The sequence below is a fragment of the Mauremys mutica genome, chromosome 10 (assembly GCF_020497125.1).
Source record: "Mauremys mutica isolate MM-2020 ecotype Southern chromosome 10, ASM2049712v1, whole genome shotgun sequence".
Taxonomy (NCBI): Eukaryota; Metazoa; Chordata; order Testudines; family Geoemydidae; genus Mauremys; species Mauremys mutica.
In genome coordinates, this window is record NC_059081.1 from 36593598 (window position 1) to 36615644 (window position 22047).

The window sequence follows — 22047 nt, forward strand, 5'->3', positions numbered from 1 at the left end:
GGGTGAAAGATGGAAGTTTCGCCTAGGGCGCAAAATATCCTTGCCCTGCATACTGTGGCTGTAGATGACTTTCTGATTCTGTCAACAAGTTAACTAATCTCCCCACCCTGCTGTGAAGTATCCGTATGAAAGGGATTTGTCGCTCTGTGATAAAATATACCATGAAGGAATAGCTCAATGCACCCAGTTGAAGGAGTCAAATCCACATTAGCTGTTACTTAACTAAGGTGAGACATTGCATCTTCTTGACTAACAAAGGGGAACAAGAGCACGAATTTCAGATTCAACATTTAAAGCCGTTCTGGGCTTCTGTATACCTTGCACAAAAGAGACAACATATCAGCATATAGACATATTCCCCAAGTACAGAACTGTGAAGTGACCAAGCTACCTAAAGCAACACTACAATTCTTCAGAAGGAGAGTGGGATTAGTCCATCACAAAAGGGTTGGTTCTGGACAGTGATTTCATTTATTCAATCAAAACAAAAGCCTTGTGGCAAGTTCTAAAAGGAACATGCATTTCTTGAGGAGAAATTCCTTTAGTGTGCAAAAGGGGCTTTTGAAGAGGCCTAAAAGATACTTTAGGCTTAGGCAGGAGCAAAACATGCTTGTTAAAATTCCAGACAACTTACGTTGCTTTATCAAAGCTTTCCTGAATGTGTGTGCCCCTTTAAATGGGAGGCGAAATTTTTCACCTCTGATGTTGTATCAACATGCTAAGATAACAACCAAAGAGTTGATCTGAGTTGAATCTAGTTGAACTGGAACAGAATAAGTTGCTAGCTTTCCCAACTGACCCCTTTGTCAAAAACCATGATACTGTCTGATTAGCATCTGTCTAATGTTGATGGGTATGACTTGACTAGCTGATCAAGGAGAGAGTTTGAAGTATTCTAGTAGTGAAGGTAAAAAAAATATTGCTACTCAAAACAGCTTAAGATCTCTCTTAGGCCTGGTCTACACTAGGGTTGGGGGGGTCGAACTAAGGTACGCGACTTCAGCTACGCTATTCGCGTAGCTGAAGTCGAACTACCTTAGTTCAAACTTCTTACCTGTCCAGACGCCGCGGGATCGAAGTCTGCGGCTCCCCCGTTGACTCCGCCACCGCCGTTTGCGGTGGTGGGGTTCCGGAGTTGACGGGAGCGCGTTCGGAGTTCGAACTATCGCGTCTAGATTAGACGCGATAGTTCGAACTCCGAGAAGTCGAACGCTACGCGTCGACCCGGCAGGTAAGTATAGACCTACCCTTAGAAGGGTACATCAACTTTTCCAGACGGGGGCTAGTCTCCCATAGGCAGAGCACTCTGAGTAATCAGTGAAAGGTAATATGTATCTGCAAGGACAGAATTTGGTTCAAAGTCTGCAGATGCCAGAATGTGTGTTGGAGGAGGACAGTACTTAGTACAGCAGTCCCAATTGTATTCATCTTTATAACTGCTAAGAAACATTTAGTGCTTTAGACCATATGACAAAATACTGCAGAAAATGTGGAGGACCTACTTTCTCCTTCACTGTAAGAAGGAGACTGACAAAAAGAAAGCCTGTGTCACTGTCCAGTTTTAAAACTTTCAAGCATTGAGAGTTGTATACACGACTTTTACCATTCAATGTCTCCAGGGCACTGGAAACCAAGAACTAAAATCATTCTCAAAAACATAGTAACCAGGTGTTTGCATTTGATAAACAGGACAAATCCTCGGACATGCCTTACAAAAAAGGACTGGAAAGGAAAAAAGTGTTTTAAATGCCAAGGGCTTGTCTACACTGGCAAGTTTCTGCACAGTATAGCAACTTTTTGTGCTTGAACTGCTGACATGTCCACACTGCCAAGCCACTTTGTGCGCAGAAGCTCCTCAGTTGCAGCACTGCAAAAAAAAAACCACCTCGAAGAGAGTCATAAGGCTATTTGTGCAGAGTAGGGTTACCAGATAGCAACGGTGAAAAAACAAGACAGGGGATAGGAGGTAATAGGCACCTATAAGAAAAAGTCCCATAAAACTCGACTGCCCCTTTAAAAACCGGACATCTGGTCACCCTAGCAGAGAGGCTCCAGTGCTCTATTGCCAGTGTAGACACTGGATTGCTTTCCGCCCTGTAATTGGCCTGCGGAGCAGTCCCATAATGCCTCAAGTGACCGCTCTGCTCATTGTTTTGAACTTGTCCGCCCTGGAGACATGCGCCCCTCCCATTTCAAAGCACCATTTCTGACAACCATTGTGTGTTGTGCTGATCTGCTCCCAGGGAGGGAGGCAGGGGCTGATGTTGGGGTTTCTCCCTCCCCCTGCCTCAGGACTGGGTGCTTCCTGCTGCTATCTGAACTTACAAGACAACATGCTAACACACACTGTTCCCCTTCCCACCTCCATACACACACACACAATCCCTGTCGCATACTCTCCCTCCCTCACTTCAGATGAAAAAACAGCTAGCAATGTAGTCGGATGCCCATGGAACAATGGGATTGGGAAACCTGCATCATGTGACACTGTGCCTGCCCCATGAGGCATCGCAAACCCTTCCCAAAGCACCAGGTGGCCAGTTGCACAGTGAGATAGCTACCACAATGCACTGCTGTCTTTGCCGTTGCAAGAGCTGCTAATGTGGATGCGCTTCTGCATCACAAGGAGCACAGTGTGGACACGCAACAGCGGTTTAAGTCCAGTGTTTTAATAAAAGAGGTACAAGTTGTGCTGCAGAAACTTGCCAGTGTAGACATACCCTAAGAGAAGCAGACCCTCCCACCTCCCTACACATTATCAAACACTATACTGCCAAGAACGGTAGGGGAAGAGTTACTTGGGTACCATTAACTCAGTTTCCTCTAATGACTGAAGCTACATAAAGGGTGTACTTTACCAGTAGTGATAATATCAGACCCAATACTTCTTTAATATTTTAAGTGGTCTGAGTCCATGAATAAAGGTTACCACAAAAGGTATTGTACCTCTCTGTCTAAGAATCAGGACCTGTTTTTAACTTGAGCACAAAACTTGCTGAGTCACCACTAGTTGAGCACTCTGAACTTTAAAGAGAATGGCTTTCTGACTGCAGATTCAATAGCTACTGATCTAGGGAGACCTATACTTAGGAAATCTGCTGTGTTTTGAAGGCCCCATGACCTGAACTGAAGCTGGTGGAATAGCTTGCACTAGAATAGCCTGCAGATAAGCCAATTACCTTTAGTTGGGGATAAATTAGTTGGCTATGAACCATTTATCTAGAGGCTACCTACATGTTGTACGATCTAAATTTTAACCTACTGCAGACACTTGTATTCAAGATGCACACTATGACAAGTCTTGCTAGCACAGAAGACAGTTAATTCACACACACAAAGAGTTTCATAGTTTTGTATATAATTCTCCACAGAAAAATACGTTCTACAGACAATCCTTACAGTAAAGCAGGAGGATTTGCATTTTAACTTCATCTTAAAGGACCACCTTTGAACTGTATATCTGATCAACGACATTATGGCACTTATTGTAGGATATCTAGTATTATCTACTCCTTGGACTTTTTTCCAAGCTATAGAAGAGGAAGATTCTTCGGAAGCTAAAAAGCAGATACATTCTTTAGAAAGGATCAAATCACATACTATTATAACCATTATAAAACTGTTTATTTTACTCTAGGAAATGGACTTTTAGTTTAGTAAAAATGATAATTCACAATATTTATGGATAAATAAGTGCAAACAGTTCTTATTTTTTAACATCATCTCCACATTCAACTTTCTAAATAAAATATGCAGTTATACAACAAAACTACCCCATTTGCAAGTGCAAGTGGAAAGTACTTACCCCTCTTGTCTTTCCACAGGATTAATTCATCTGGTTCACAAGAACTACCAATATACTGAATTAGTCTTGGGACAGTGTCAGTTAATCCTTTATTCCTTATATCCTACCAAGATCATTGCTGTGTGGCCAGAATACCATACAGACCCTTTCAAAATCCACCCACAGTATGCGTATCAAGGACCTCCTGCAGTCTGGGAGGGTCATCATTCCTTTTTTCCTGCTCTTTAAAATTGGAGGTAAAACACCATATTTTAGCCTTCTGTGGAGAGGAAGTAAGGTATGTTTCTATGTAGTTACTCATAATGATGGCTTTGAGGACACTTGAATTATGAGTTATTTTCTCATGACAAGAGGGTACCAAAGAAACACTAATGATTGTAGGTAAGGGAGAAACATATTAACATGTAAGTACTTTAAAATTCTAATGCTGTCAAATAGGTGTAGCTATACTGCACACAAAGTATAGACAACCTTTATTTTCAGGCCACTGAATAATGCTGGCAATGTAGTCTCTTGAATGGAATTTGACTTTACAAATACCATTGGTATACAGTAAATATTTAATACTAAAGGATTTCAAAGCAATTTGATAAGTTATATACAGGGATTACTTTAAATCAACACCTCAGGGGTGACATGCACTAGCTATTTTACAGTGCATAGCAATACCATACAACAATCTTTCTAGGGGCAGGAAATGAACAACTAAAAACTGCAATAGAGAATCTAACTAGACAGAATGTAATTACTTAAGACTCAGTAATGCTACCCTTGCTCACACTGAGAAGCATCTTCCTCCACAGTAGTCCCATTGACAAGACTACTCACTAAATACAAGTTAAGGATGGCAAAAATCAGCTACTCAAATTGAAGCTCACCAGACCAGCAGAGCTCAATACTCAGATTCTTATAACAAGTTCCAGGGAATTTTTAATGATGGCTATTTGAATATTTGTGTAGCTTATCCAAGAGGCAGCATCTCTAGCAACAAATAGTACGCCCCAACCCAGAAGACTGAAAATCATCAATCTGGGATATGTCCATTAAACTACTGACCCAGCTAAACCTTCTTTAGCTTGTGAAATCCAACAGGACTATCACAAAGCAGCATGGCTTTGAGGCATTTGGCCTAGAAAGGAACCAAGAGACCCCCTAATATGAATTTTCTTTTGGGAGAATCAATCTGGGATGTAGCTCTGCACTTTTATTCTGCTGTGGTCACTAACAACAAGTAAAAGTTATTTTTGTGTTACACCACTGCTTATTTCAGCATAGGTCTTTAAGAAACTCCCTCTGCAGCTCTGTTTGCTGGAGACTAAGTGGTGACTGGTCTACATGAACACTTTGGACAGTCTTGCAATTATAGATTACAGCTAATTAATTCCTGTGTGTATTCTGCTGGTAAATATTTGCATTTTTTCCAGCAAGTTCTAAGGATTTTTTAATTTTTTAAAAAGGTACTTGCTGCAAACTACTAATGACACACTCTGAGTCATTTTGTTTTGAACCTTGTGAATGTCCTCTAGTGGGCTTAATGCCATGAGTGCTTGAAGAGTGAACTTTCATTTTAAGAAGAGTTTTCAACATTTTGGATTAAGAAGCATGTTTTAAAGTTCTCAGTTCTGCTATTCAGAGCTCAACTCACAAAGCTTATTTGAATATATGTTTTCTTTTAAAGGTTTAGGACAGTAGCATGTGGCATATTAGGAGAATGTGTTTCTTTTTAATATACTGTAGTTGGTAGCTACTCCATGCTAACGCTGGCTCTCACCTTTATGGATCATTCTAACAATTCCAACAAAAATTCTCCGAGGTATTCAAATCTGTATTGGCCATAAAAAGACTTAATGAGCATCTCAGCAGGAAATATTAAATGAGTTTAAAAAAAAAAATCAGCAGAGGCGGCAGATAAAGGTAGAAATCCTAAGGAGCATTCTCGCTGCGTACCATTTTGTAATCCCAACTGAATGTAGCATGTTGCAAAGCAAACTACTGACCAAAGTCACCTTATGTGCAGAAGACAAGTGCTTTTCTCCTCCACTTTGAATGCAGAGGTGATGGAAGCAACAGTGAGATATACTTAGTACAATATTATGCATATTGACTATATCATGCACAGAGTTTTTATTAGCTGCAACTGTAGGATTGAAGAATTAGTGTACTTTTCCACTACGGAATTAAAAAATTGACGTAATATATGTTAATTATAACATAAGCAGACACACACAGTTCTGACCCAGAAGCAGCTTTTTCTATACATAGAAATGTAACAACTTTAAGGTCCATTATCTCAGGCTGCCAGTAGAAAGGAGAGTCTTATGCCACTGAAGACTGAGGGAAAGTTCCCCCCTTCCAGTGTGACCCTGGACTTGCTTGTAGTGATGCAGGGCCCCAGCTAAGTGAAGTCATTTTTAAACATTTTGATGCTCTCTGAGCTCTGTTCAGTTGGGGTCCAAGTAACAAAAAGCACTTGGTTTCACAGATAGACTGACAAGAAGTAGATCTAAAGATTAAAACCTCTTCCCCAAAATAGTTTTTCTGTAACGTGTGATAAAGGAACACTTCATGGTATGGTCTGAGGCTTTTATTAGCACTAATTTGGGATGATTTGCCACCCTCTCCACCTCCAGAATACTCAGAGACCCAGGTCCAGGTATCCGAATAAAACTGGATACTTAATAAGCAATTATTATTATAAAATATTAAACTATAAACTGATTATAAATATATGCCCAGTGAAGCCTGAACCTCCTTTTACATGTAAAGAACTTGCAATTTCTCCAGCACAAATTCTGCTCAAGCGAACGTGCCCACAGTCACATTTCAAATCAACAACAGAATGGAGAACAGAACCCAGGAGTCTGTTTCCCAGTCCCTTCACCACCAGACCACAGCAGCCACTATTTGCGTACCTATAACGAGATTAAAAGCAAAGCACACAATTTAATTTAAAAAACAGGGTATACTGCAGGACCAATGAGCCTAGACACTGATGTTCTACAAACACCCAAGATACACTAGACTGGTTTTAGAACTGGTTGAAAGTCTGGCCAATAAAATTTTATTTAAAAGAAAAAAAAAATCAGTATTTTTAACTAGCTCTAATAGATTGCTAAATTATAGATGAGTTAATTTAGTAAATAAGAATCAAAGACCCAAAACACACAAACCAAGTGTTAAGTGGTAGTGTAACAAAGCCTCATTCCCCATAGGTAACGCAGCTCCTGCCGTGTCCAAACTGGCCCATACCCACTTTCCTTTTCGGCCTCATTAGTGAAGAGGAAATGCAGCTCCTTTGCCTTTGATTGACAGCTCAAGTAGTTCTCATTCCTACTTTGCCTGCCCTCCAGTCAAAAGTCAATCGTCACAATGGAGGATTAGCCAGAGGTTGTCCCAATTTAAAAAGTCTACACAACCCACAGCAGGCAGCTTAATAGAGGCAACGCTTATTTTGTATAGGCCATAAATAAAGACAAAGTTCCTAGCTATTATAAGCCTAAGTTTAGTTAAGAAAATTAACTAAGCAAAATGAAAAATATTAGAAGCTTCATTTCAGCCAGCTGCTAACAGCCAGTTGTCTGTCAGTGCCTCAGAAACAAAGGCTCTTTGTCAAGACACAAGAAGTCTATTTGCATTTATGGATCTTTCTGCTTTATAGAAAACAAGATTCTTTATTCCCCTCCCCTGCCAAGGAACTATTTGCACCTACCACATACTTGTAGCCAAAGAGTCCAGTTACCCATTATGGACTTCCAGCAAACTTGACTCATGAGTCAATATTTGCATGAGCAAGAACTAGTCACATAAATAAGGTTTTGAAAGATCAGATCCTAGATCATTTTTAGAAGCCAGTTTGTAAATCTGCCTCATCCTTCCAGGGGCGGCTCTAGCTTTTGTGCTGCCCCAAGCACGGCAGTCAGGCAGCCTTCAGCAGCTTGCCTGCGGGAGGTGCCAGGTCCTGCAGATTCAGTGGCTTGCCTGTGGGAGGTCCGCCAGTCCTGCGGCTTCGGCGTACGCGCCGCCGAATTGCCGCCGAAGCCACGGGACCGGCGGACCTCCCGCAGGCAAGCTGCCGAAGGCTGCCTGACTGCTGCCCTCGCAGGGACTGGCAGGGCGCTCCCCCCTACCCCCCGCGGCTTGCCGCCCCAGGCACATGCTTGGAGTGCTGGTGCCTGGAGCCGCCGCTGCATCCTTCACCACAACCCCAAGAGATATAGAAAACAAACGGTAACCTCCTACATCTCATCACTTCAGAAGGGGTTTTGTCTGTTGTCAGCCACCCCCTCATCCTCCTGTCCCACCCCAAGCACAAAGTAACTCTTTTGGCAATACCACACACACACACACACACACACTTCACCAACAAAAACCCAAACAGAATTCCTCTCTTCCACTAAATCTCAGTATTTATGTTCAGAAATTAACCTCCTCACACATTCTACCTTACTGCTTCTCAAAGCTTGATTCAGTGTGAGTGATTCTGGGGAAAAAAAAAAACCTAAGAGCCCATGTTTTGTTAATCTAGTAAAAAGCAGTCAATAATTTCTTGCTTTGCTTTTAAAATATAATCTACACAAAGAATTCTTGAATTCACTTGTATTCTATTTTGTTGATATGAAAGTAAAATCAAAGGGATTTTGATTGCACATTCCAAAACATGGCCCCCAGCTAGTATTTCCAATTACATCTGTTCTAGTGGTTTATTTTTTTAAATTTTATTTTATTATTATTTTTAGAACATTAGTCACCATCTTCCCTAGGTGCAATATTCAAGGTTTGTGTTTCAAGTAACTACCCCAATTGGTCAATAAATCATTATGGGAATTCCACCCAGAGTCCCCAATAAAGATCATGATCACACTGCGTTACACACTACAAATACATGAGAAGATCCTTATGATCTAAGTGGAGATAAGATGAAAATGAGTATGAAATAGTCGAGGGGCAGATGGAAAGGTGAAGGGTAACAATGTTACATAGCTTGACTGCTGCACAACTTGATTCCAAATCACTTTAAAGACTTTTTTTAAACAAAGTCACTTATCCCTGACTCCCACGCAACGCAGCCATTGTTGATTAGGCAATCTCTTGTAGATGTCACAAGAGGAGGAGGATGGCTTTCTGGATTAACATAGGATATTTAGCTTTCTGGATTAATCATGCAGATATTTTACTGATTTCTAATAAAGGAGTTTTAAATGTTTATTGCCTTCAGGAAAATCACATGCTGTACTTTATACATAGCTGTTTTGTTTCTGGCTTCGAGTCGACAACTATTAAAAAACATTTGGCTATAAAAAGGCCACTTGTACTCCCTTCATATGTATTTGTGCTAATTAAGTATAATGTCATAATACCCTTCCCCCCCCATGCCTGTGGAAGAGATTATCACTTCGTTATCTGCATGAGCAGAAGGATGACAAGTTTTGAAGTTGTGTTCCCCTGTAAATTACTTTAAATAAATTAGCCATTTAAGGAGAAACCCTATGAAAAATACATAGAAAGCTAACTACTTTTTTGTGAAAAAAGAGTTTTCTCCAAGAATAACACTTGATACTTATCAAGGCATTTTATAATAAGCTATAAACTGTTTTTATTAAAATATAAACTGACTTTCTTCTACTGAATAAAAACTATGAAGTCAGACATCACATTTGTCTCCATTTCCTAAAAGACTAAATGTTCTTTCAAAAGATATCTGTCATTTCTCCACAGTGGTTGATCAAACCTGCTAGTGAAAAATGTTTTGAGCAGGCAACTTGTAATACAGCCATGGTTTATTTCTGTCAGAGGCTGACTGCTGAAGTGTGAAAGAAACTCATTAAAAATCACTGACTGTGATCCTGCATTGCAAGGAAAAAAAGAAAATACTTAATGAAGGGTATACGTAGCCTAAAGCCACATTCATATTCTGCTTTTCATTTTCCTCTATTTTAGTAAGCAATTAAAAGACACCAATTAGTCATGGGAGCACAATTCATACTGGTCATACTGGGAGATTAAAGAGGTTAACATTTTTATTTTATGCTAATATTATGGAAGTTTAATGAGGGAGATCAGGAATAACACAGTTGACAAAAAAGGAACGCTAAAATAAATAGATGAATCCTTTACCTTAATCTTAGAACAAGATTCACTGCATGTGGAACTTCAGTATATTCATTACTAACAGTAGGCAGGGACTATTAAAGAAAAAAGCAGCATGTAAGTTACAATGGATGCCAGACAGAAATGTTAAGTAGTTTCCCTGTTATAGGTTTGATGCAAGCATAAAATATTTAACATGTACCCTGACTCTTAAGCACCTTTTAAGGGCTTTATTAAAGTGCTAGGTCTAAAGTGCAAGTGAAACCTGCAGAACAGTCTGTGTATTAATAGATTACAGAACCACAAATCATGGAGCTTAAATTAGGGCACTGGATTTTTCTCCACTCAGCATCAAATTCTGATAATCTATTAAGTAATAATTATGGAGTTAGAATACTGGGCCATTCGTCAGTTGTTTTCACACAGCACTAAGTTTCTAGTCTTATTTCTAGTTAAATCTTGTTTCTAGCTGTAGGTGGAGAATTAAGAGTCTACCATGATTGACCTCACCAGCTTTACCAAATCTTTATATTGGAATCCATATTCGTTATTTCTGCCTCCATCTTCATGTTATCCTTTTCCCTCCACCCCCTCTATATAAGAATTTGTACTTCCCTGAAATCTCCAAAAAATTTAAAAAAAACCCTATAAACTATAACAATTGACAGTACCTGAAGGTCTTGTATAGATAGATTCTGGATCTGTTCTGGGATATTAGTGGCATTCATGGAAATCTGTTAAAATATTATGATAAAATCTTTATGAAAAGCGATTTTTAAAAAAATCCACACACCACGGAAACAGTTTTTTGAATGCTTGTTTTTGGACAGTGATGCCAGTTAAGGCATACTTATTAAGAAAAAAAAAAAAAGACACCACACATTTGAGATTCATAAAAGGAGTCATTTTAACATGCCAATTTAAATACTGTATGGGCACAAATTTAGCATTTACTGAAATTAAACAGGAGTACTTGTGGCACCTTAAAGACTAAGAATCCTTGGTCAGCAAGAGTTAAAAAAAAGAATGCTTTAGATCAGGGGTAAGTAACCGGTGGCTCGCGGCTCGCCAGGGTAAGCACCCTGGCGGGCCGGCCCGGTTTGTTTATCTGCCGCGTCGGCAAGTTCAGCCGAACGCGGCTCCCACTGGCCGCGGTTCGTGGTCCCAGGCCAATGCGGGAGGCAGGAAGCCGCGGCCAGAACATCCCTCGGCTCGCGCCGCTTCCTGCCTCCCGCACTGGCCTGGGACCGCAAACCGCGGCCAGTGGGAGCCGCGATCGGCCGAACTTGCCAACGCGGCAGATAAACAAACCGGGCCGGCCCGCCAGGGTGCTTACCCTGGCGAGCCGCGAGCCACCGGTTGCCGACCCCTGCTTTAGATTAACTAATTTATGTCTATAGTAAGACTACAATCTTTTTACATGGTGTTTCTACATCTACTATAGATACACCATTCAAAATGATAGTCTTCATGGGGATGGGAAACCCTGACAGGCACACAGCACCAATGACATACTCCACGTATTTTGCACATCTTACTCTGACCTCTGATCCAAGGCAATATCCTACAGCATTTAGAGATGTACAGAGATTAACAGAAGAATAAGAACATTTCCTCCACATTTCTAACCTAAACAGTAACCAATTCCTAACTAGCAAGGAAACTTTATAAAACCCCACAACTCTTGTCCTAGGAACTAATTACTGATTTAACAGAGTGGACGATTCTGCATGTCTGACGTATCAGATGTTTACACGTACATTCAGAATGATGAATCTGGAATGAAAGGAACTGTCTGGTAATCCCACCTTCACACAGCAAAAGAGAGATTTAAATAGAGACCACTGCTTAGAGAACGGATGCCCAGATTATACTTGGAGAGACATCAAAGCTGTGAAGAAACTACTGCCTTACTAATGAAGTCCACTGTGGCCTTCCACATCTGACCTCTGGAGTAGGCTAAGTAACTGGCAAAGAAATTTGACTGGCTGAGATAGGAGGGATTTGGTTAAATCTGGGAGCAGGAAATAGGAGGCCACAGTGTGTAAAGCTGGAAAAGCATGCATCAGAGAGCAGAACAAGGATGTAGCTGCTAGACCTTGTGGAACCCAAAGGAAACAACATATCAACTTCCGGGACATAGGATCAGCGTCCACTACAGAACCAGAGCATCTCCAGGGTGAGACCATTTTCTTTAAACTCTCCAGTATTCTCAGAGAACAAACAGAAATGAGCAAGCCACACTTGGAATGTTTAAACCAAGGTAGAATGGCAATCAAGCAGATGAGTCTACTTATTGAACATGAGCAGCTTCGCTTCTAGGTGGCATGACCTTACTGTCAGGTGCTGCTTTCCTCTATTAAATATCAGACATATCAAAAGGGGGTGTGGGCTCACAGGGGCATTGCCAAAAGGACCAGGATGGTCTGGAAGATCACAGGCCCTTCCTGAGAGTACTTGGATAAAGCACAAAGCACATTATTTATGGTGAACCTTTCCACTTCCACCCATCATCCCAGATGTAATCATCCATAAGATTTATTATTTTAATATTAATTGTATGTTACCCTGGAAAGGGAGAACAGTAATGGAAAATAGCATTTTGCAGGGAAAGTTTCAGATACGGAGACTCATAACCGTTTCTGGGAGATACAACACCTATGCATCTATAAATACCAGGGGGGTCTCATGGACCAGATATCAGAACTAGGCTGCCTTTGTCTACAGAGTTTTGTATTTCTTCCTTTCTACAAATAACACTTAAGATCCAACTTCATTTAATATCCAATCTGTAACCACAAAGCAAACTGAATAAGCCATAAGAGCACTGACTTCCTAGATCTTTGCAGGATTTGAGATGGGCCTGGGATAGTCAGATGAGTTACCTGATGGTTTGGTTCTAGCTCTGTTAAACCTCAACTTTTCTGAAACACAGATCTTGCAAAGACAGAATGCCTGGCTCCCTCACTGGCTGAGTATGTTCCTGATTAAGAGGATTTCCAAAACCACCATTCCCCAATAAAAGGAAGAGAGCTCTACTTTAAGATTTTTGTGACAGCCTTTTTGTCTAAGGTTTTGTGATAACCTTCATGACAAAGCTCTCCTGCCAAAGATGAAAATGACCTTACTGCAAGATGTGGAGACGTCAATGAAGAAACAGGAAATTAATCACAAAGCAGATGTTAAACCATTTGATTTTGTAGATAGGGAAGCTTTGGGTCCCTTAGCTACTCCAAGAGAAGAGAAGTCTTACCACATGGAATGCATAAATGAAGACTCTACAGGGCAGATGATAACTCCAAGGACTTCAGGGCCTGGTTTACTTATTTCATTCAGGAAATTTTAAGGGAGAAATTTCCTCCTGTACCCCTTTGACTATAACTACACTAGCCATAGATGTGCTGTCCCAGACACAGGTTAGACTTTTCCACAGGAAATCTGCACAACTAGTGCAATTATACTAGATGAAAATTAATCAAGTTTTCTTTGCATCACAGATAGCTGATGAAGGGATAGTCACAGGCAGAAGACTGCCACCTTATCAGGCTTCCTTCCTCTTTCAATGGCAGTAATTTCCCATGGAACAACTTGGGAATTTTTTGAGAAATGGGACAAGAACCTGTGTCTTTGGCAACTACTTTATAAAAATGGCAAATCCTTCAGAAGAAAAATATTTAGGCAGAATCCAATTTGGCCCCTTTGAAGACAGAAGCTTAACTACAGACCCTCTGCTTAAAAAAAATTAAACACACACATTAGTCCAGAAGGGTGGGCCAACTACTTCACTAATCACCCAGATAAAGAAATCTCTAAGTAGACTGTTTTCAGAAGTTCCAGATTCTTGATCCACTAGCAAGGATCCAATCTATTAAATCTATGAACTCTGGGATTTACTCGGCAGATGATACAACTTTCAAATCCTTTAAGGAGGGGAAAGAATGTGTCAAATCTCTGATCTATTCAAACAATAAATATTTTTATTCTGAAGGTCACCTCCAGCTCTGAAGACTGATCTAAAAAAGCAGCAAGGAGTTCACTGAACAGCACCACAAAGCGTCTCAGATCTTAAGAGCCACTTCCAAAGGGATGGGCATACCACATGTTAACTGGTTCCATGTTTGAGAGATTCAGGCAGGAAGAATCTGAAAGATTTCTTTTGTATGTCAAGGAAGAACAGTGGGGTCAGAGAAAGAACAAGCACAGAATTCAGAGAATCCTGTGGTACCAAAACTTTTGCAGACTATCAGCCTCTATGTAGGACTCGGCAACACATCAGTTGGGATTGGAGGATCCAAAGCTACAGGTGAAGAATGTATCCATTTCATACATCCAATAAATAAGCATCTAAATAGGACTCTGACAGTAAACCAGAAATCCTATTATTCCATTTATACATGGCAGGAATCCTTCCTACTCTCTGCATAAGATGGCGGCATTTAATATGGTATTTCTTTTGTGTTTATGGGTGACTGAATCAATCTATTCTATTGTAGCACTGTACTGAACCATTATACTGCATATGGTATGAACCATTCTAATTACCAGTTATGCACAGTACCAATACAGAATATAAAAGGCTGAAAATTCTTTGGAGACATTTCAGCTACAGAGAAACAGCCATCATTAGTGTGAGGGAAAAGGTAGTAATTAGTGTGATCCAGTTTTGAAGATTCATTAAAAATAGCCAAATTGCTCATTTTAATCAATATTTTTTACTAGACTTCAAAGCTAGAAAGCACGAGCAGAATCTGCTTGAATTTCCTAGCTGTTTTACCCTGTGAGTGCTATAAGTTAATCGCTCCAGGCCCACCTTCATAATCTTCACACTCAACCCCTACTCAAAATTATTTACTACTCGGCAGAAAGGCTGCAGAATCAGGCCCCTACAATTTTATCCCAATTTTTATAAATATAAGAATTGGAAGCTATCACAATATTTCCTCCTATCCAAGCTATTGGGGGTGGGCAGTAAAGTAAAGGATGATTTACCTCTGTATTCTCCTCTTCTTTTACTCTTCTTGACTGTAGAAGAAGTAGTTAGATATTAGCTGTTGTCGTTTATTTTATACTGTAGAAACACTTCATGAAAAAAAAAATGAACACACTACATTACTTTGCTAGTGTATCAGCAGTTAGTAGAAAACAACTTACCTTTTCTTGAGAAAATGCAGCTTTGCCTTCTTCACTCTTTTCATCCATCTCATCATCACTCCACTCCCAGTCCCCATCTTCCGTCTTATGAAGATGGCCACTAGAGCCAGGTACTCGTCTAACCTATGAAAAATGAAACAATAGATGTTCAGTTCTTGTACTTCAAAAGCCTTACTTGCATTCTGGTAACTAAGTAGACAGTTACAGTATACATCAGTTGTTCTCCAATGCTTTCATTCCATAGTTTGATTCAGGAGAGAGGTCTTTCCACGGATCACCTCTCCTGTTAATACTTGGGCTTTTAAAAAACATTTAAATTGTGTGTGCCATCAGGAAGGGCTCCTTGGACTAATGGCGATTTATAGACCATCTTTTGAGAACCACAACTACCTGCAAGCAATTACTGTACATAGCGCTCACTACTGTGAGTAGCCCCTCTCTCTTAAATGGGACAGACCGTTCATGGTACTATTCAAGGTTAAAGTTATACATACTATTGTTTATCGGATATGAGCCTTAAGCATTTGGACTTTTGAAGTGTTTATGCAGAAATGTTAGTTGATGTTAAATTGCTGGATTAAAATAAAGTTCCACCTCTTTCTGACCCACGCGATACGATCCCTAAAAAAAATGTGTTGCTGTCGACATGGAACAGATTTAATATGGATGGAGAAAAAGCTCTGAAAGCAAAAGAACCCTGACAAGCACAAAAATGTAGTGAAAACCTATTAAACACGTCTGACCTTTAAAGTAAGTTTGGATCTTTATAAATAACTCAGTAAAACGCATTCAGGCATGATTACGAAAACAGGAGGCATGCACGTAGCACGTTGCAGACTGGGCAAATGTATGTATATTAGGCAGCCTAATGAAGCACACACCAGGAGCATCCAGCAGCTAACTCCTAAATTAAAAAAATCAAATACCCTTCTGTTGCCATCTTGCTCTCTCTCAGAACCTGACATCATGCCTGTTTTCCCAGGATTCTGCTCAACCTACTTGAGCAAAACAAAACAGAATCAGACTACTCTTAACACACCTTGGAAAGCATTTATGAGACTCATGAGATTGCTAGAAGCACAGCATGATAATCAGCAGCCACACTGGTGTTTGATTATAATCAGTTTCCTTAATTATTTCAAATGAAACAAGAAACAAGAAGTAGTCCACAGTGCAGAACTTTAAATGCCTTTGCAGTTAAACTCAAGAGGATGCCTTTTTAAAAATATGGCCCATTGTACTAAAAGTATAAAATGGAAAAATTCTCATTTGAAAAAAAAAATCAAAACACATTGCAACAGGAAAAAGGGGACTATGAACAGTTGTATGGTACTAGCCATTAATACGTAATGGGGACTTGTCATGACTGGGGATTGGGTGCTCAGAGTCAGAGTCGAGCCAAGGGTCAGAGACCAAGGACAGGAAACTGGAACAAGGCAGGAAAAGATCAGGAAAGTAGGAACCAGGAGCCAGGCAGGGAAGTAGGATCCAGGGACAAGTCAGGAAGGCAGGGTTCAGGAGCTAGGCGAGAAGGCACAGTCCGATGTAGCTGCCAGACAGGAATTCACCCAGTTATGTGGACAACTTCTTGTCTCACTCCTTCTTTGGGTTTAAATAGAAAGCCCTATTTAAATAGGTCCTGGCATTCCTCCAATCAGGGCCCAATGGAAGCCTTCAAGATGTAGCTTCAGGTTTCACAGTCTCTCTACTTGGTCAGTTGGTAGCAAGCTGCTAAGAGCAGGACAATGTCAGTCAACAGGAACCCTGTGGCCCCAAGTTTGAGACCCGTAGAGTCATGATAGAATGATGCATAGAAACAGTTTTCTGTACAATGAGAAATGCCAGATACCTTTTAAAGTTTTCTTTAAAAATAGTAATAATCCTTTGTAGTTATTACTTCCTTCATCAGGTGTAGATAGTTATCCTCAAAAGGTTAAAAAGGGTAGAGTAGCTCAGAGGTCTACACAACATTTTCTAGGCTCTTACAAAAAGATGACAGTTTGATCCAGGTTTGGTTTTATTTGTACCATTTATCAGAAGAAACCGAAGTCCAAAACTAGGTGTCCCCTGCTCTGAAGTTCATTTGTTTATTTAATCCTACCATGATAATGGTCACTACTGTGAAGGGAAGACAAAGAAGTCACCACCATGAGAGGTGCTATTCTGGAACCCTGGAAGGGGGGGGGGGAGAAAGAGAGAGCGCGCGCAAATTCCCACTCAGACAGGATAGAGAATTTTTGGTTTTGCTTTTTAAATAGATTAAAATCTACATGGAGAGCTAAACTTGCAGAATCCATGCAATGGTGGTTACTCTCCAGTAGCTGCTTACTGCTAGCTCGGGAGCTACATAGCACAAGGTAGGCTGCAGGGGATTTTAAAAATATTGGAGTGTGACCATTGCACTCTAACGTCACACCACATATAGTACCTATTTGACTTGAAAATGAGAAACCAAACCAAAGAGGTTTAAAACACCAGCTTCTAAAGAACTATGCAATACTATTAATACAATGCAAAAAGCTGTTCTGCAACCTATTTTAAATATATCAGAGGGGTAGCCGTGTTAGTCTGGTTCTGTAGAAGCAGCAAAGAATCCTGTGGCACCTTATAGACTAACAGACGTTTTGCAGCATGAGCTTTCGTGGGTGTCCACTGCTTGCATCCGAAGAAGTGGGTATTCACCCATGAAAGCTCATGCTGCAAAACGTCTGTTAGTCTATAAGGTGCCACAGGATTCTTTGCTGCTTCTATTTTAAATATAGGCATCGAATTAGACAAACAAAACACCACAACTATTATTCTTTAACAGCTGCACTGAAAACTCTGAAATTACACCAGTCACTAGCCAAAATGTACTTGTTTTGTATTTTCAACATCTATAAACCTTTAGAGTCTGACACGCTCATGCACTACACCTTTTGTGCTCAGTGCAGACACTTACACCTATATTTTCAGTCATTCGGAAGACTTCTTCTAATATAGTTATTTTAATGGAGTTTAATGGTGCTGGCAAAGAGCTGAAGAGAAAGCCTTACTGACGAAGAATGAGTGTGCTTTAAGTTTTTAAACCAATTGCCTTGGAAGAAGCAATAAACAAATGCCTCAAGGAAAAATATTGTCAACATCAAAATATGGTGTTCAACTGAGTAATTTTTTTGAAAGTTATCTGAAGGCAGAATAAGCACAAATCTAGGCTAGTAGGGATCAGCTGGATGTGAAAGGCCACAGAACACGTTTACGTGAAGGAAAATAGGAACCTCAGCTGCACCAAAAACCCCAAGCCAGTGAACAATAAGTCACCTCCAAGGACTGCAACTGTGCAGAAATTCTGCACAAAACATTTTTATTTGCCACGAGAGCTTGACATTTATGTTCTCCGCAACAGGATTTTGAACAACTTGTGTTTGCCAGGGTGAGCGTTGGCCTGCTAAACCCAAGGTTGTAAGTTCAATCCTTGAGGGGGCCATTTAGGAATCTGGAGTGAGCGGAAAAAACAAACACCCTCAGGGACAGTACTTGGTCCTGCTAGTGAAGGCAGGGGACTGGACTTGATGACCTTTCAAGGACCCTTCCAGTTCTATGAGATAGCTTGCACTGAGTCAATCCTAGCTCAGTTTTAGTTTAAAGCACAGTCATCTTAATCTGCATACTGTCAACAGGTACCAGAGAACTTGTTTAAGTAGGCTAGACTGGGGAGAAGGAAGTTAATGGCAAAGCAATGGCAGGGGTAGGGAGGTGGGGAAGAGCTGCACTCTTGTTTCCATCTTTCACACAACCTTACAACTGGCAATATCAGACGGGTCAGAACTATGCTAACTGGAAATGCTCGTTGCAGTAGGAACATTATCTATCTTGAAATATAGCCTTAACATTGTGCAGCCCCCACATCTTCTTCGGTTTTCTAGTATTCCTGAATTGGCTCATTCACGTTACTCATTTGTACACATATGCACAAAATACATTTAAACAAGTATATTGAGGCTGATGTGAACATTCAAACTAACATTTAACCACTTGCAAATTATGGAAAATTAACATTTACAAGACAGAACAGCAGAACAAAATTCAAATCTAAATCATTGATGAAGATATTGAACAGAACCGGACCCCGAACTGATTTCTGTGGGACCCCATTCAATAGGCCCTTCCAGCTTCACCATGAGCCACTGATAACTACTCTCAGGGAATAGTTTTCCAATCAGTTAAGCACATACAACCTAGATGGAGCTACTATAAGGTATTTCCCTAGCTTGTTTATGAGGTCACGAGACACAGTATCAAAAGCCTTACTAAAATCAAGATACACCACAACTACTGCTTCCCCCCAGCCACAAGGCTTGTTGCCCTATCAATGAAAACTAGCAGGTTGATTTGACACAATTTGTTCTTGACAAATCCATGCTGACTGTTAGTTTACATCTTATCTTCTCGGTGTTTGCAAATCGATTGCTTAATTATTTGCTCCATTATCTTTCCAGGTACTGCAGTTAAAGTAACTTATCTGTAGTTCCCTGGGTTGTCCTTATTTCCCTGTTTACAGAGGGGCACTATATTTGCCGTTTTTCTAATCCTCTGGAATCTCTCTCATCTTCAGTGACTTCTTGAAGATAATTGCTAATGGCTCAGATATCTCCTCAGTCAGCTCCTTGAGTATTCTAGGGTATATTTCATCAGGCCTTGGTGATCTGAAGACATCAACCTTGTCTAAGTAAGTTTTCACTTGTTCTCTCTCTATTCTGATCCTACCTCATTTTCACTGACATGCACTATGTTAGATGTCCAATCACCACCAACCTTTTTGGTGAAAATGGAAACAAAAATGTCATTTGGCATTTCTGCTATTTCCACATTTTCGGTTATTGTTTCTTCTCCCTCATTGAGTAATGGGAATACCCTGTCCTTGGTTTTCCTCTTGCTTCCAATGTATTTGTAGAATGTTTGTTACCCTTTATGTCTCTGGCAAGTTTAATCTCATTTTGTGCCTTGACCTTTCTAATTTTGTACCTACATACGTGTGTTTGTGTATATATTAGGTTAAAGGACAAGTTTCCACTCAAACTTTTTTGAGTTTCAGATAATTGAAGATCGCCTAGGTTAAGCCAGGGTAGTCTCTTGTCATACTTCCTATCTTTCCTCAGCAGTGGGATAGTTTGCTCTTATGCCCTTACTAATGTCTCTCTGAAAAACTACCAACTCTCTTGAACTGTTTTTCCCCTTAGACTTGCTTCCCATGGGGGCTTACCTACTAACTCCATGAATTTGCTAAAGTCTGCCTTCTTGAAATCCATTATCTTTATTGTGCTATTTTTCCTCCTACCTATTCCAGAAGGCTGAAGTCTCCAGCGTGGTGTGTGAATAAAATACAGCCCATTGATAAAGTATCATTTTTTACCTTTAATTAAAGCAGCCCCTTTAATGCAGTGGGAAATGTACATTAAAAAAAAAAAAAAAAAAACCACGGTCAGACAATGTGCTCTCTTCCCCCTACCCCTCCCTTCCTTTCAAGGCCTTCCGCCTCCACACAGGGCAAACACACGGCATCAGTAGCCTGGAAGTGTGGGCCAACCTACTGCAAGCAAGGAGAAAGAATCAGATGAGCTCATGGGAGAATTTTTCCACAAAGAAGCAGTTGTTTCTGGAAGCTTTATCTCTTGCCCCTACCCTCCAGCATCAAGGCACCCACCTAAGGGTGTCCATACCAGTCCAGAAGCAGGTCACTATAGCCACCTTGAAGGTGGCTACCTCAGACTGCTACAGATCCATGGCTAATCAGTTTGGAGTTGGCAAATCAACTGTGGGATTGATTGTGGCAGAGGTTTGTGAGATAATCAGGACTGTGGTGCACCCAGAGATGGGAGGAGAGAAAGAGGCTACAAAGTGCGAGGAGAAATTGATGGACTAATTCCTGGAGCATGACTGCTGGTTGAGGGAGGAAGACAGCACAGCAGGAACTGTTTGAGTAGTTATTTGCACTCATCACTACCAGGCTGCAGGCTCCAGTGCCACCTTCAGCTCCTGCCCCACAGAGAGTCCCCTCCACTCTATCATGCCCTGCAGGCTATGCATCGTTTGGACAACTCAGAGGGTGGCTGGATCATGTCAAGGGCAATGAACAATAGCAAATGGAACAGATAAATGTTCCCTGTGCATTCATACACTAATACAGTTGCAGCCCACACATACAAAATGACCAGAAAGCCCGAGGAGAGAGACGGACAACGGACACCCAGGAATAGCTGGCCCTTTCAAGGCTACATATAATAAAATTTGCTATTGTAATGTTAGAGGTGGCATAGATTTTAATGAATGTCATTACACATCCATTCTCAGTAACGCTCACAACACACAAACTGTCATCACAATAATCCATAACTGTGACTTGTAGTCCATGGCCAGTACTGATGAAAAGTGTCGATGTTATGCATTTTATGTAAATGTTTACAAAATTCACACTCTCTAATATAACACATTGACAAATATCTTCCCACAGCTGCCCCATACCCTACACAGCAAAGCCTCAAATACCATTTCATTGCTCTTCATGCATGGGACCATGCAAACTCATTATGTGGGAGCACAAAGCATCCCAGATTTCTGTTGCGCATGTGGATCCAACCCCAGTCATGACAAGTGCCCAATCTGGCTGTGCTTTGCATATCTGTTCAGAAATCCAGCAGTGTCTTGAATCCACTCCTGGTAAAAACGTTCCCCCTCCCCATTTTTTGGCAGACATGGTGCAGAATACAAGAAGCCACAATAATGTGGACTACATTGATGACACTGCCATCTAAATGATTTAGAAGGCTGTGACAACAGGATTTCAATCTGCTAAATGCACATTCCACCACCATCCTACAGCTACTGAGTGTGTAGCTGAACCTTCTTTTGCCAGGTTCTCTGAAACCACTATATTGTTTCATAGCCATGGCAACAAGGGGTAAGCGGCGTCCTCTAGGACGACAGTGGGGACGGTGACTCCCTTTATAACAGTGTCATTGGGTGGG

At 40.7% G+C, this 22047-nt stretch overlaps 1 protein-coding gene across 2 annotated transcripts in view; it reads right to left on the minus strand.

Moving 5' to 3' along the window:
* Positions 1-22047, minus strand: part of STK39 (serine/threonine kinase 39) — a 166284-nt gene that overhangs the window by 52305 nt on the left and 91932 nt on the right. For both annotated transcript variants that reach the window (XM_044978288.1, XM_044978289.1), the window contains exons 11-14: positions 15044-15166; positions 14882-14914; positions 10564-10626; positions 9920-9987 (exon numbers count right to left, since the gene is read on the minus strand). In XM_044978288.1, coding sequence (XP_044834223.1) covers positions 9920-9987; positions 10564-10626; positions 14882-14914; positions 15044-15166 — 287 coding nt within the window. The remainder of the gene's footprint in view (positions 1-9919; positions 9988-10563; positions 10627-14881; positions 14915-15043; positions 15167-22047) is intronic.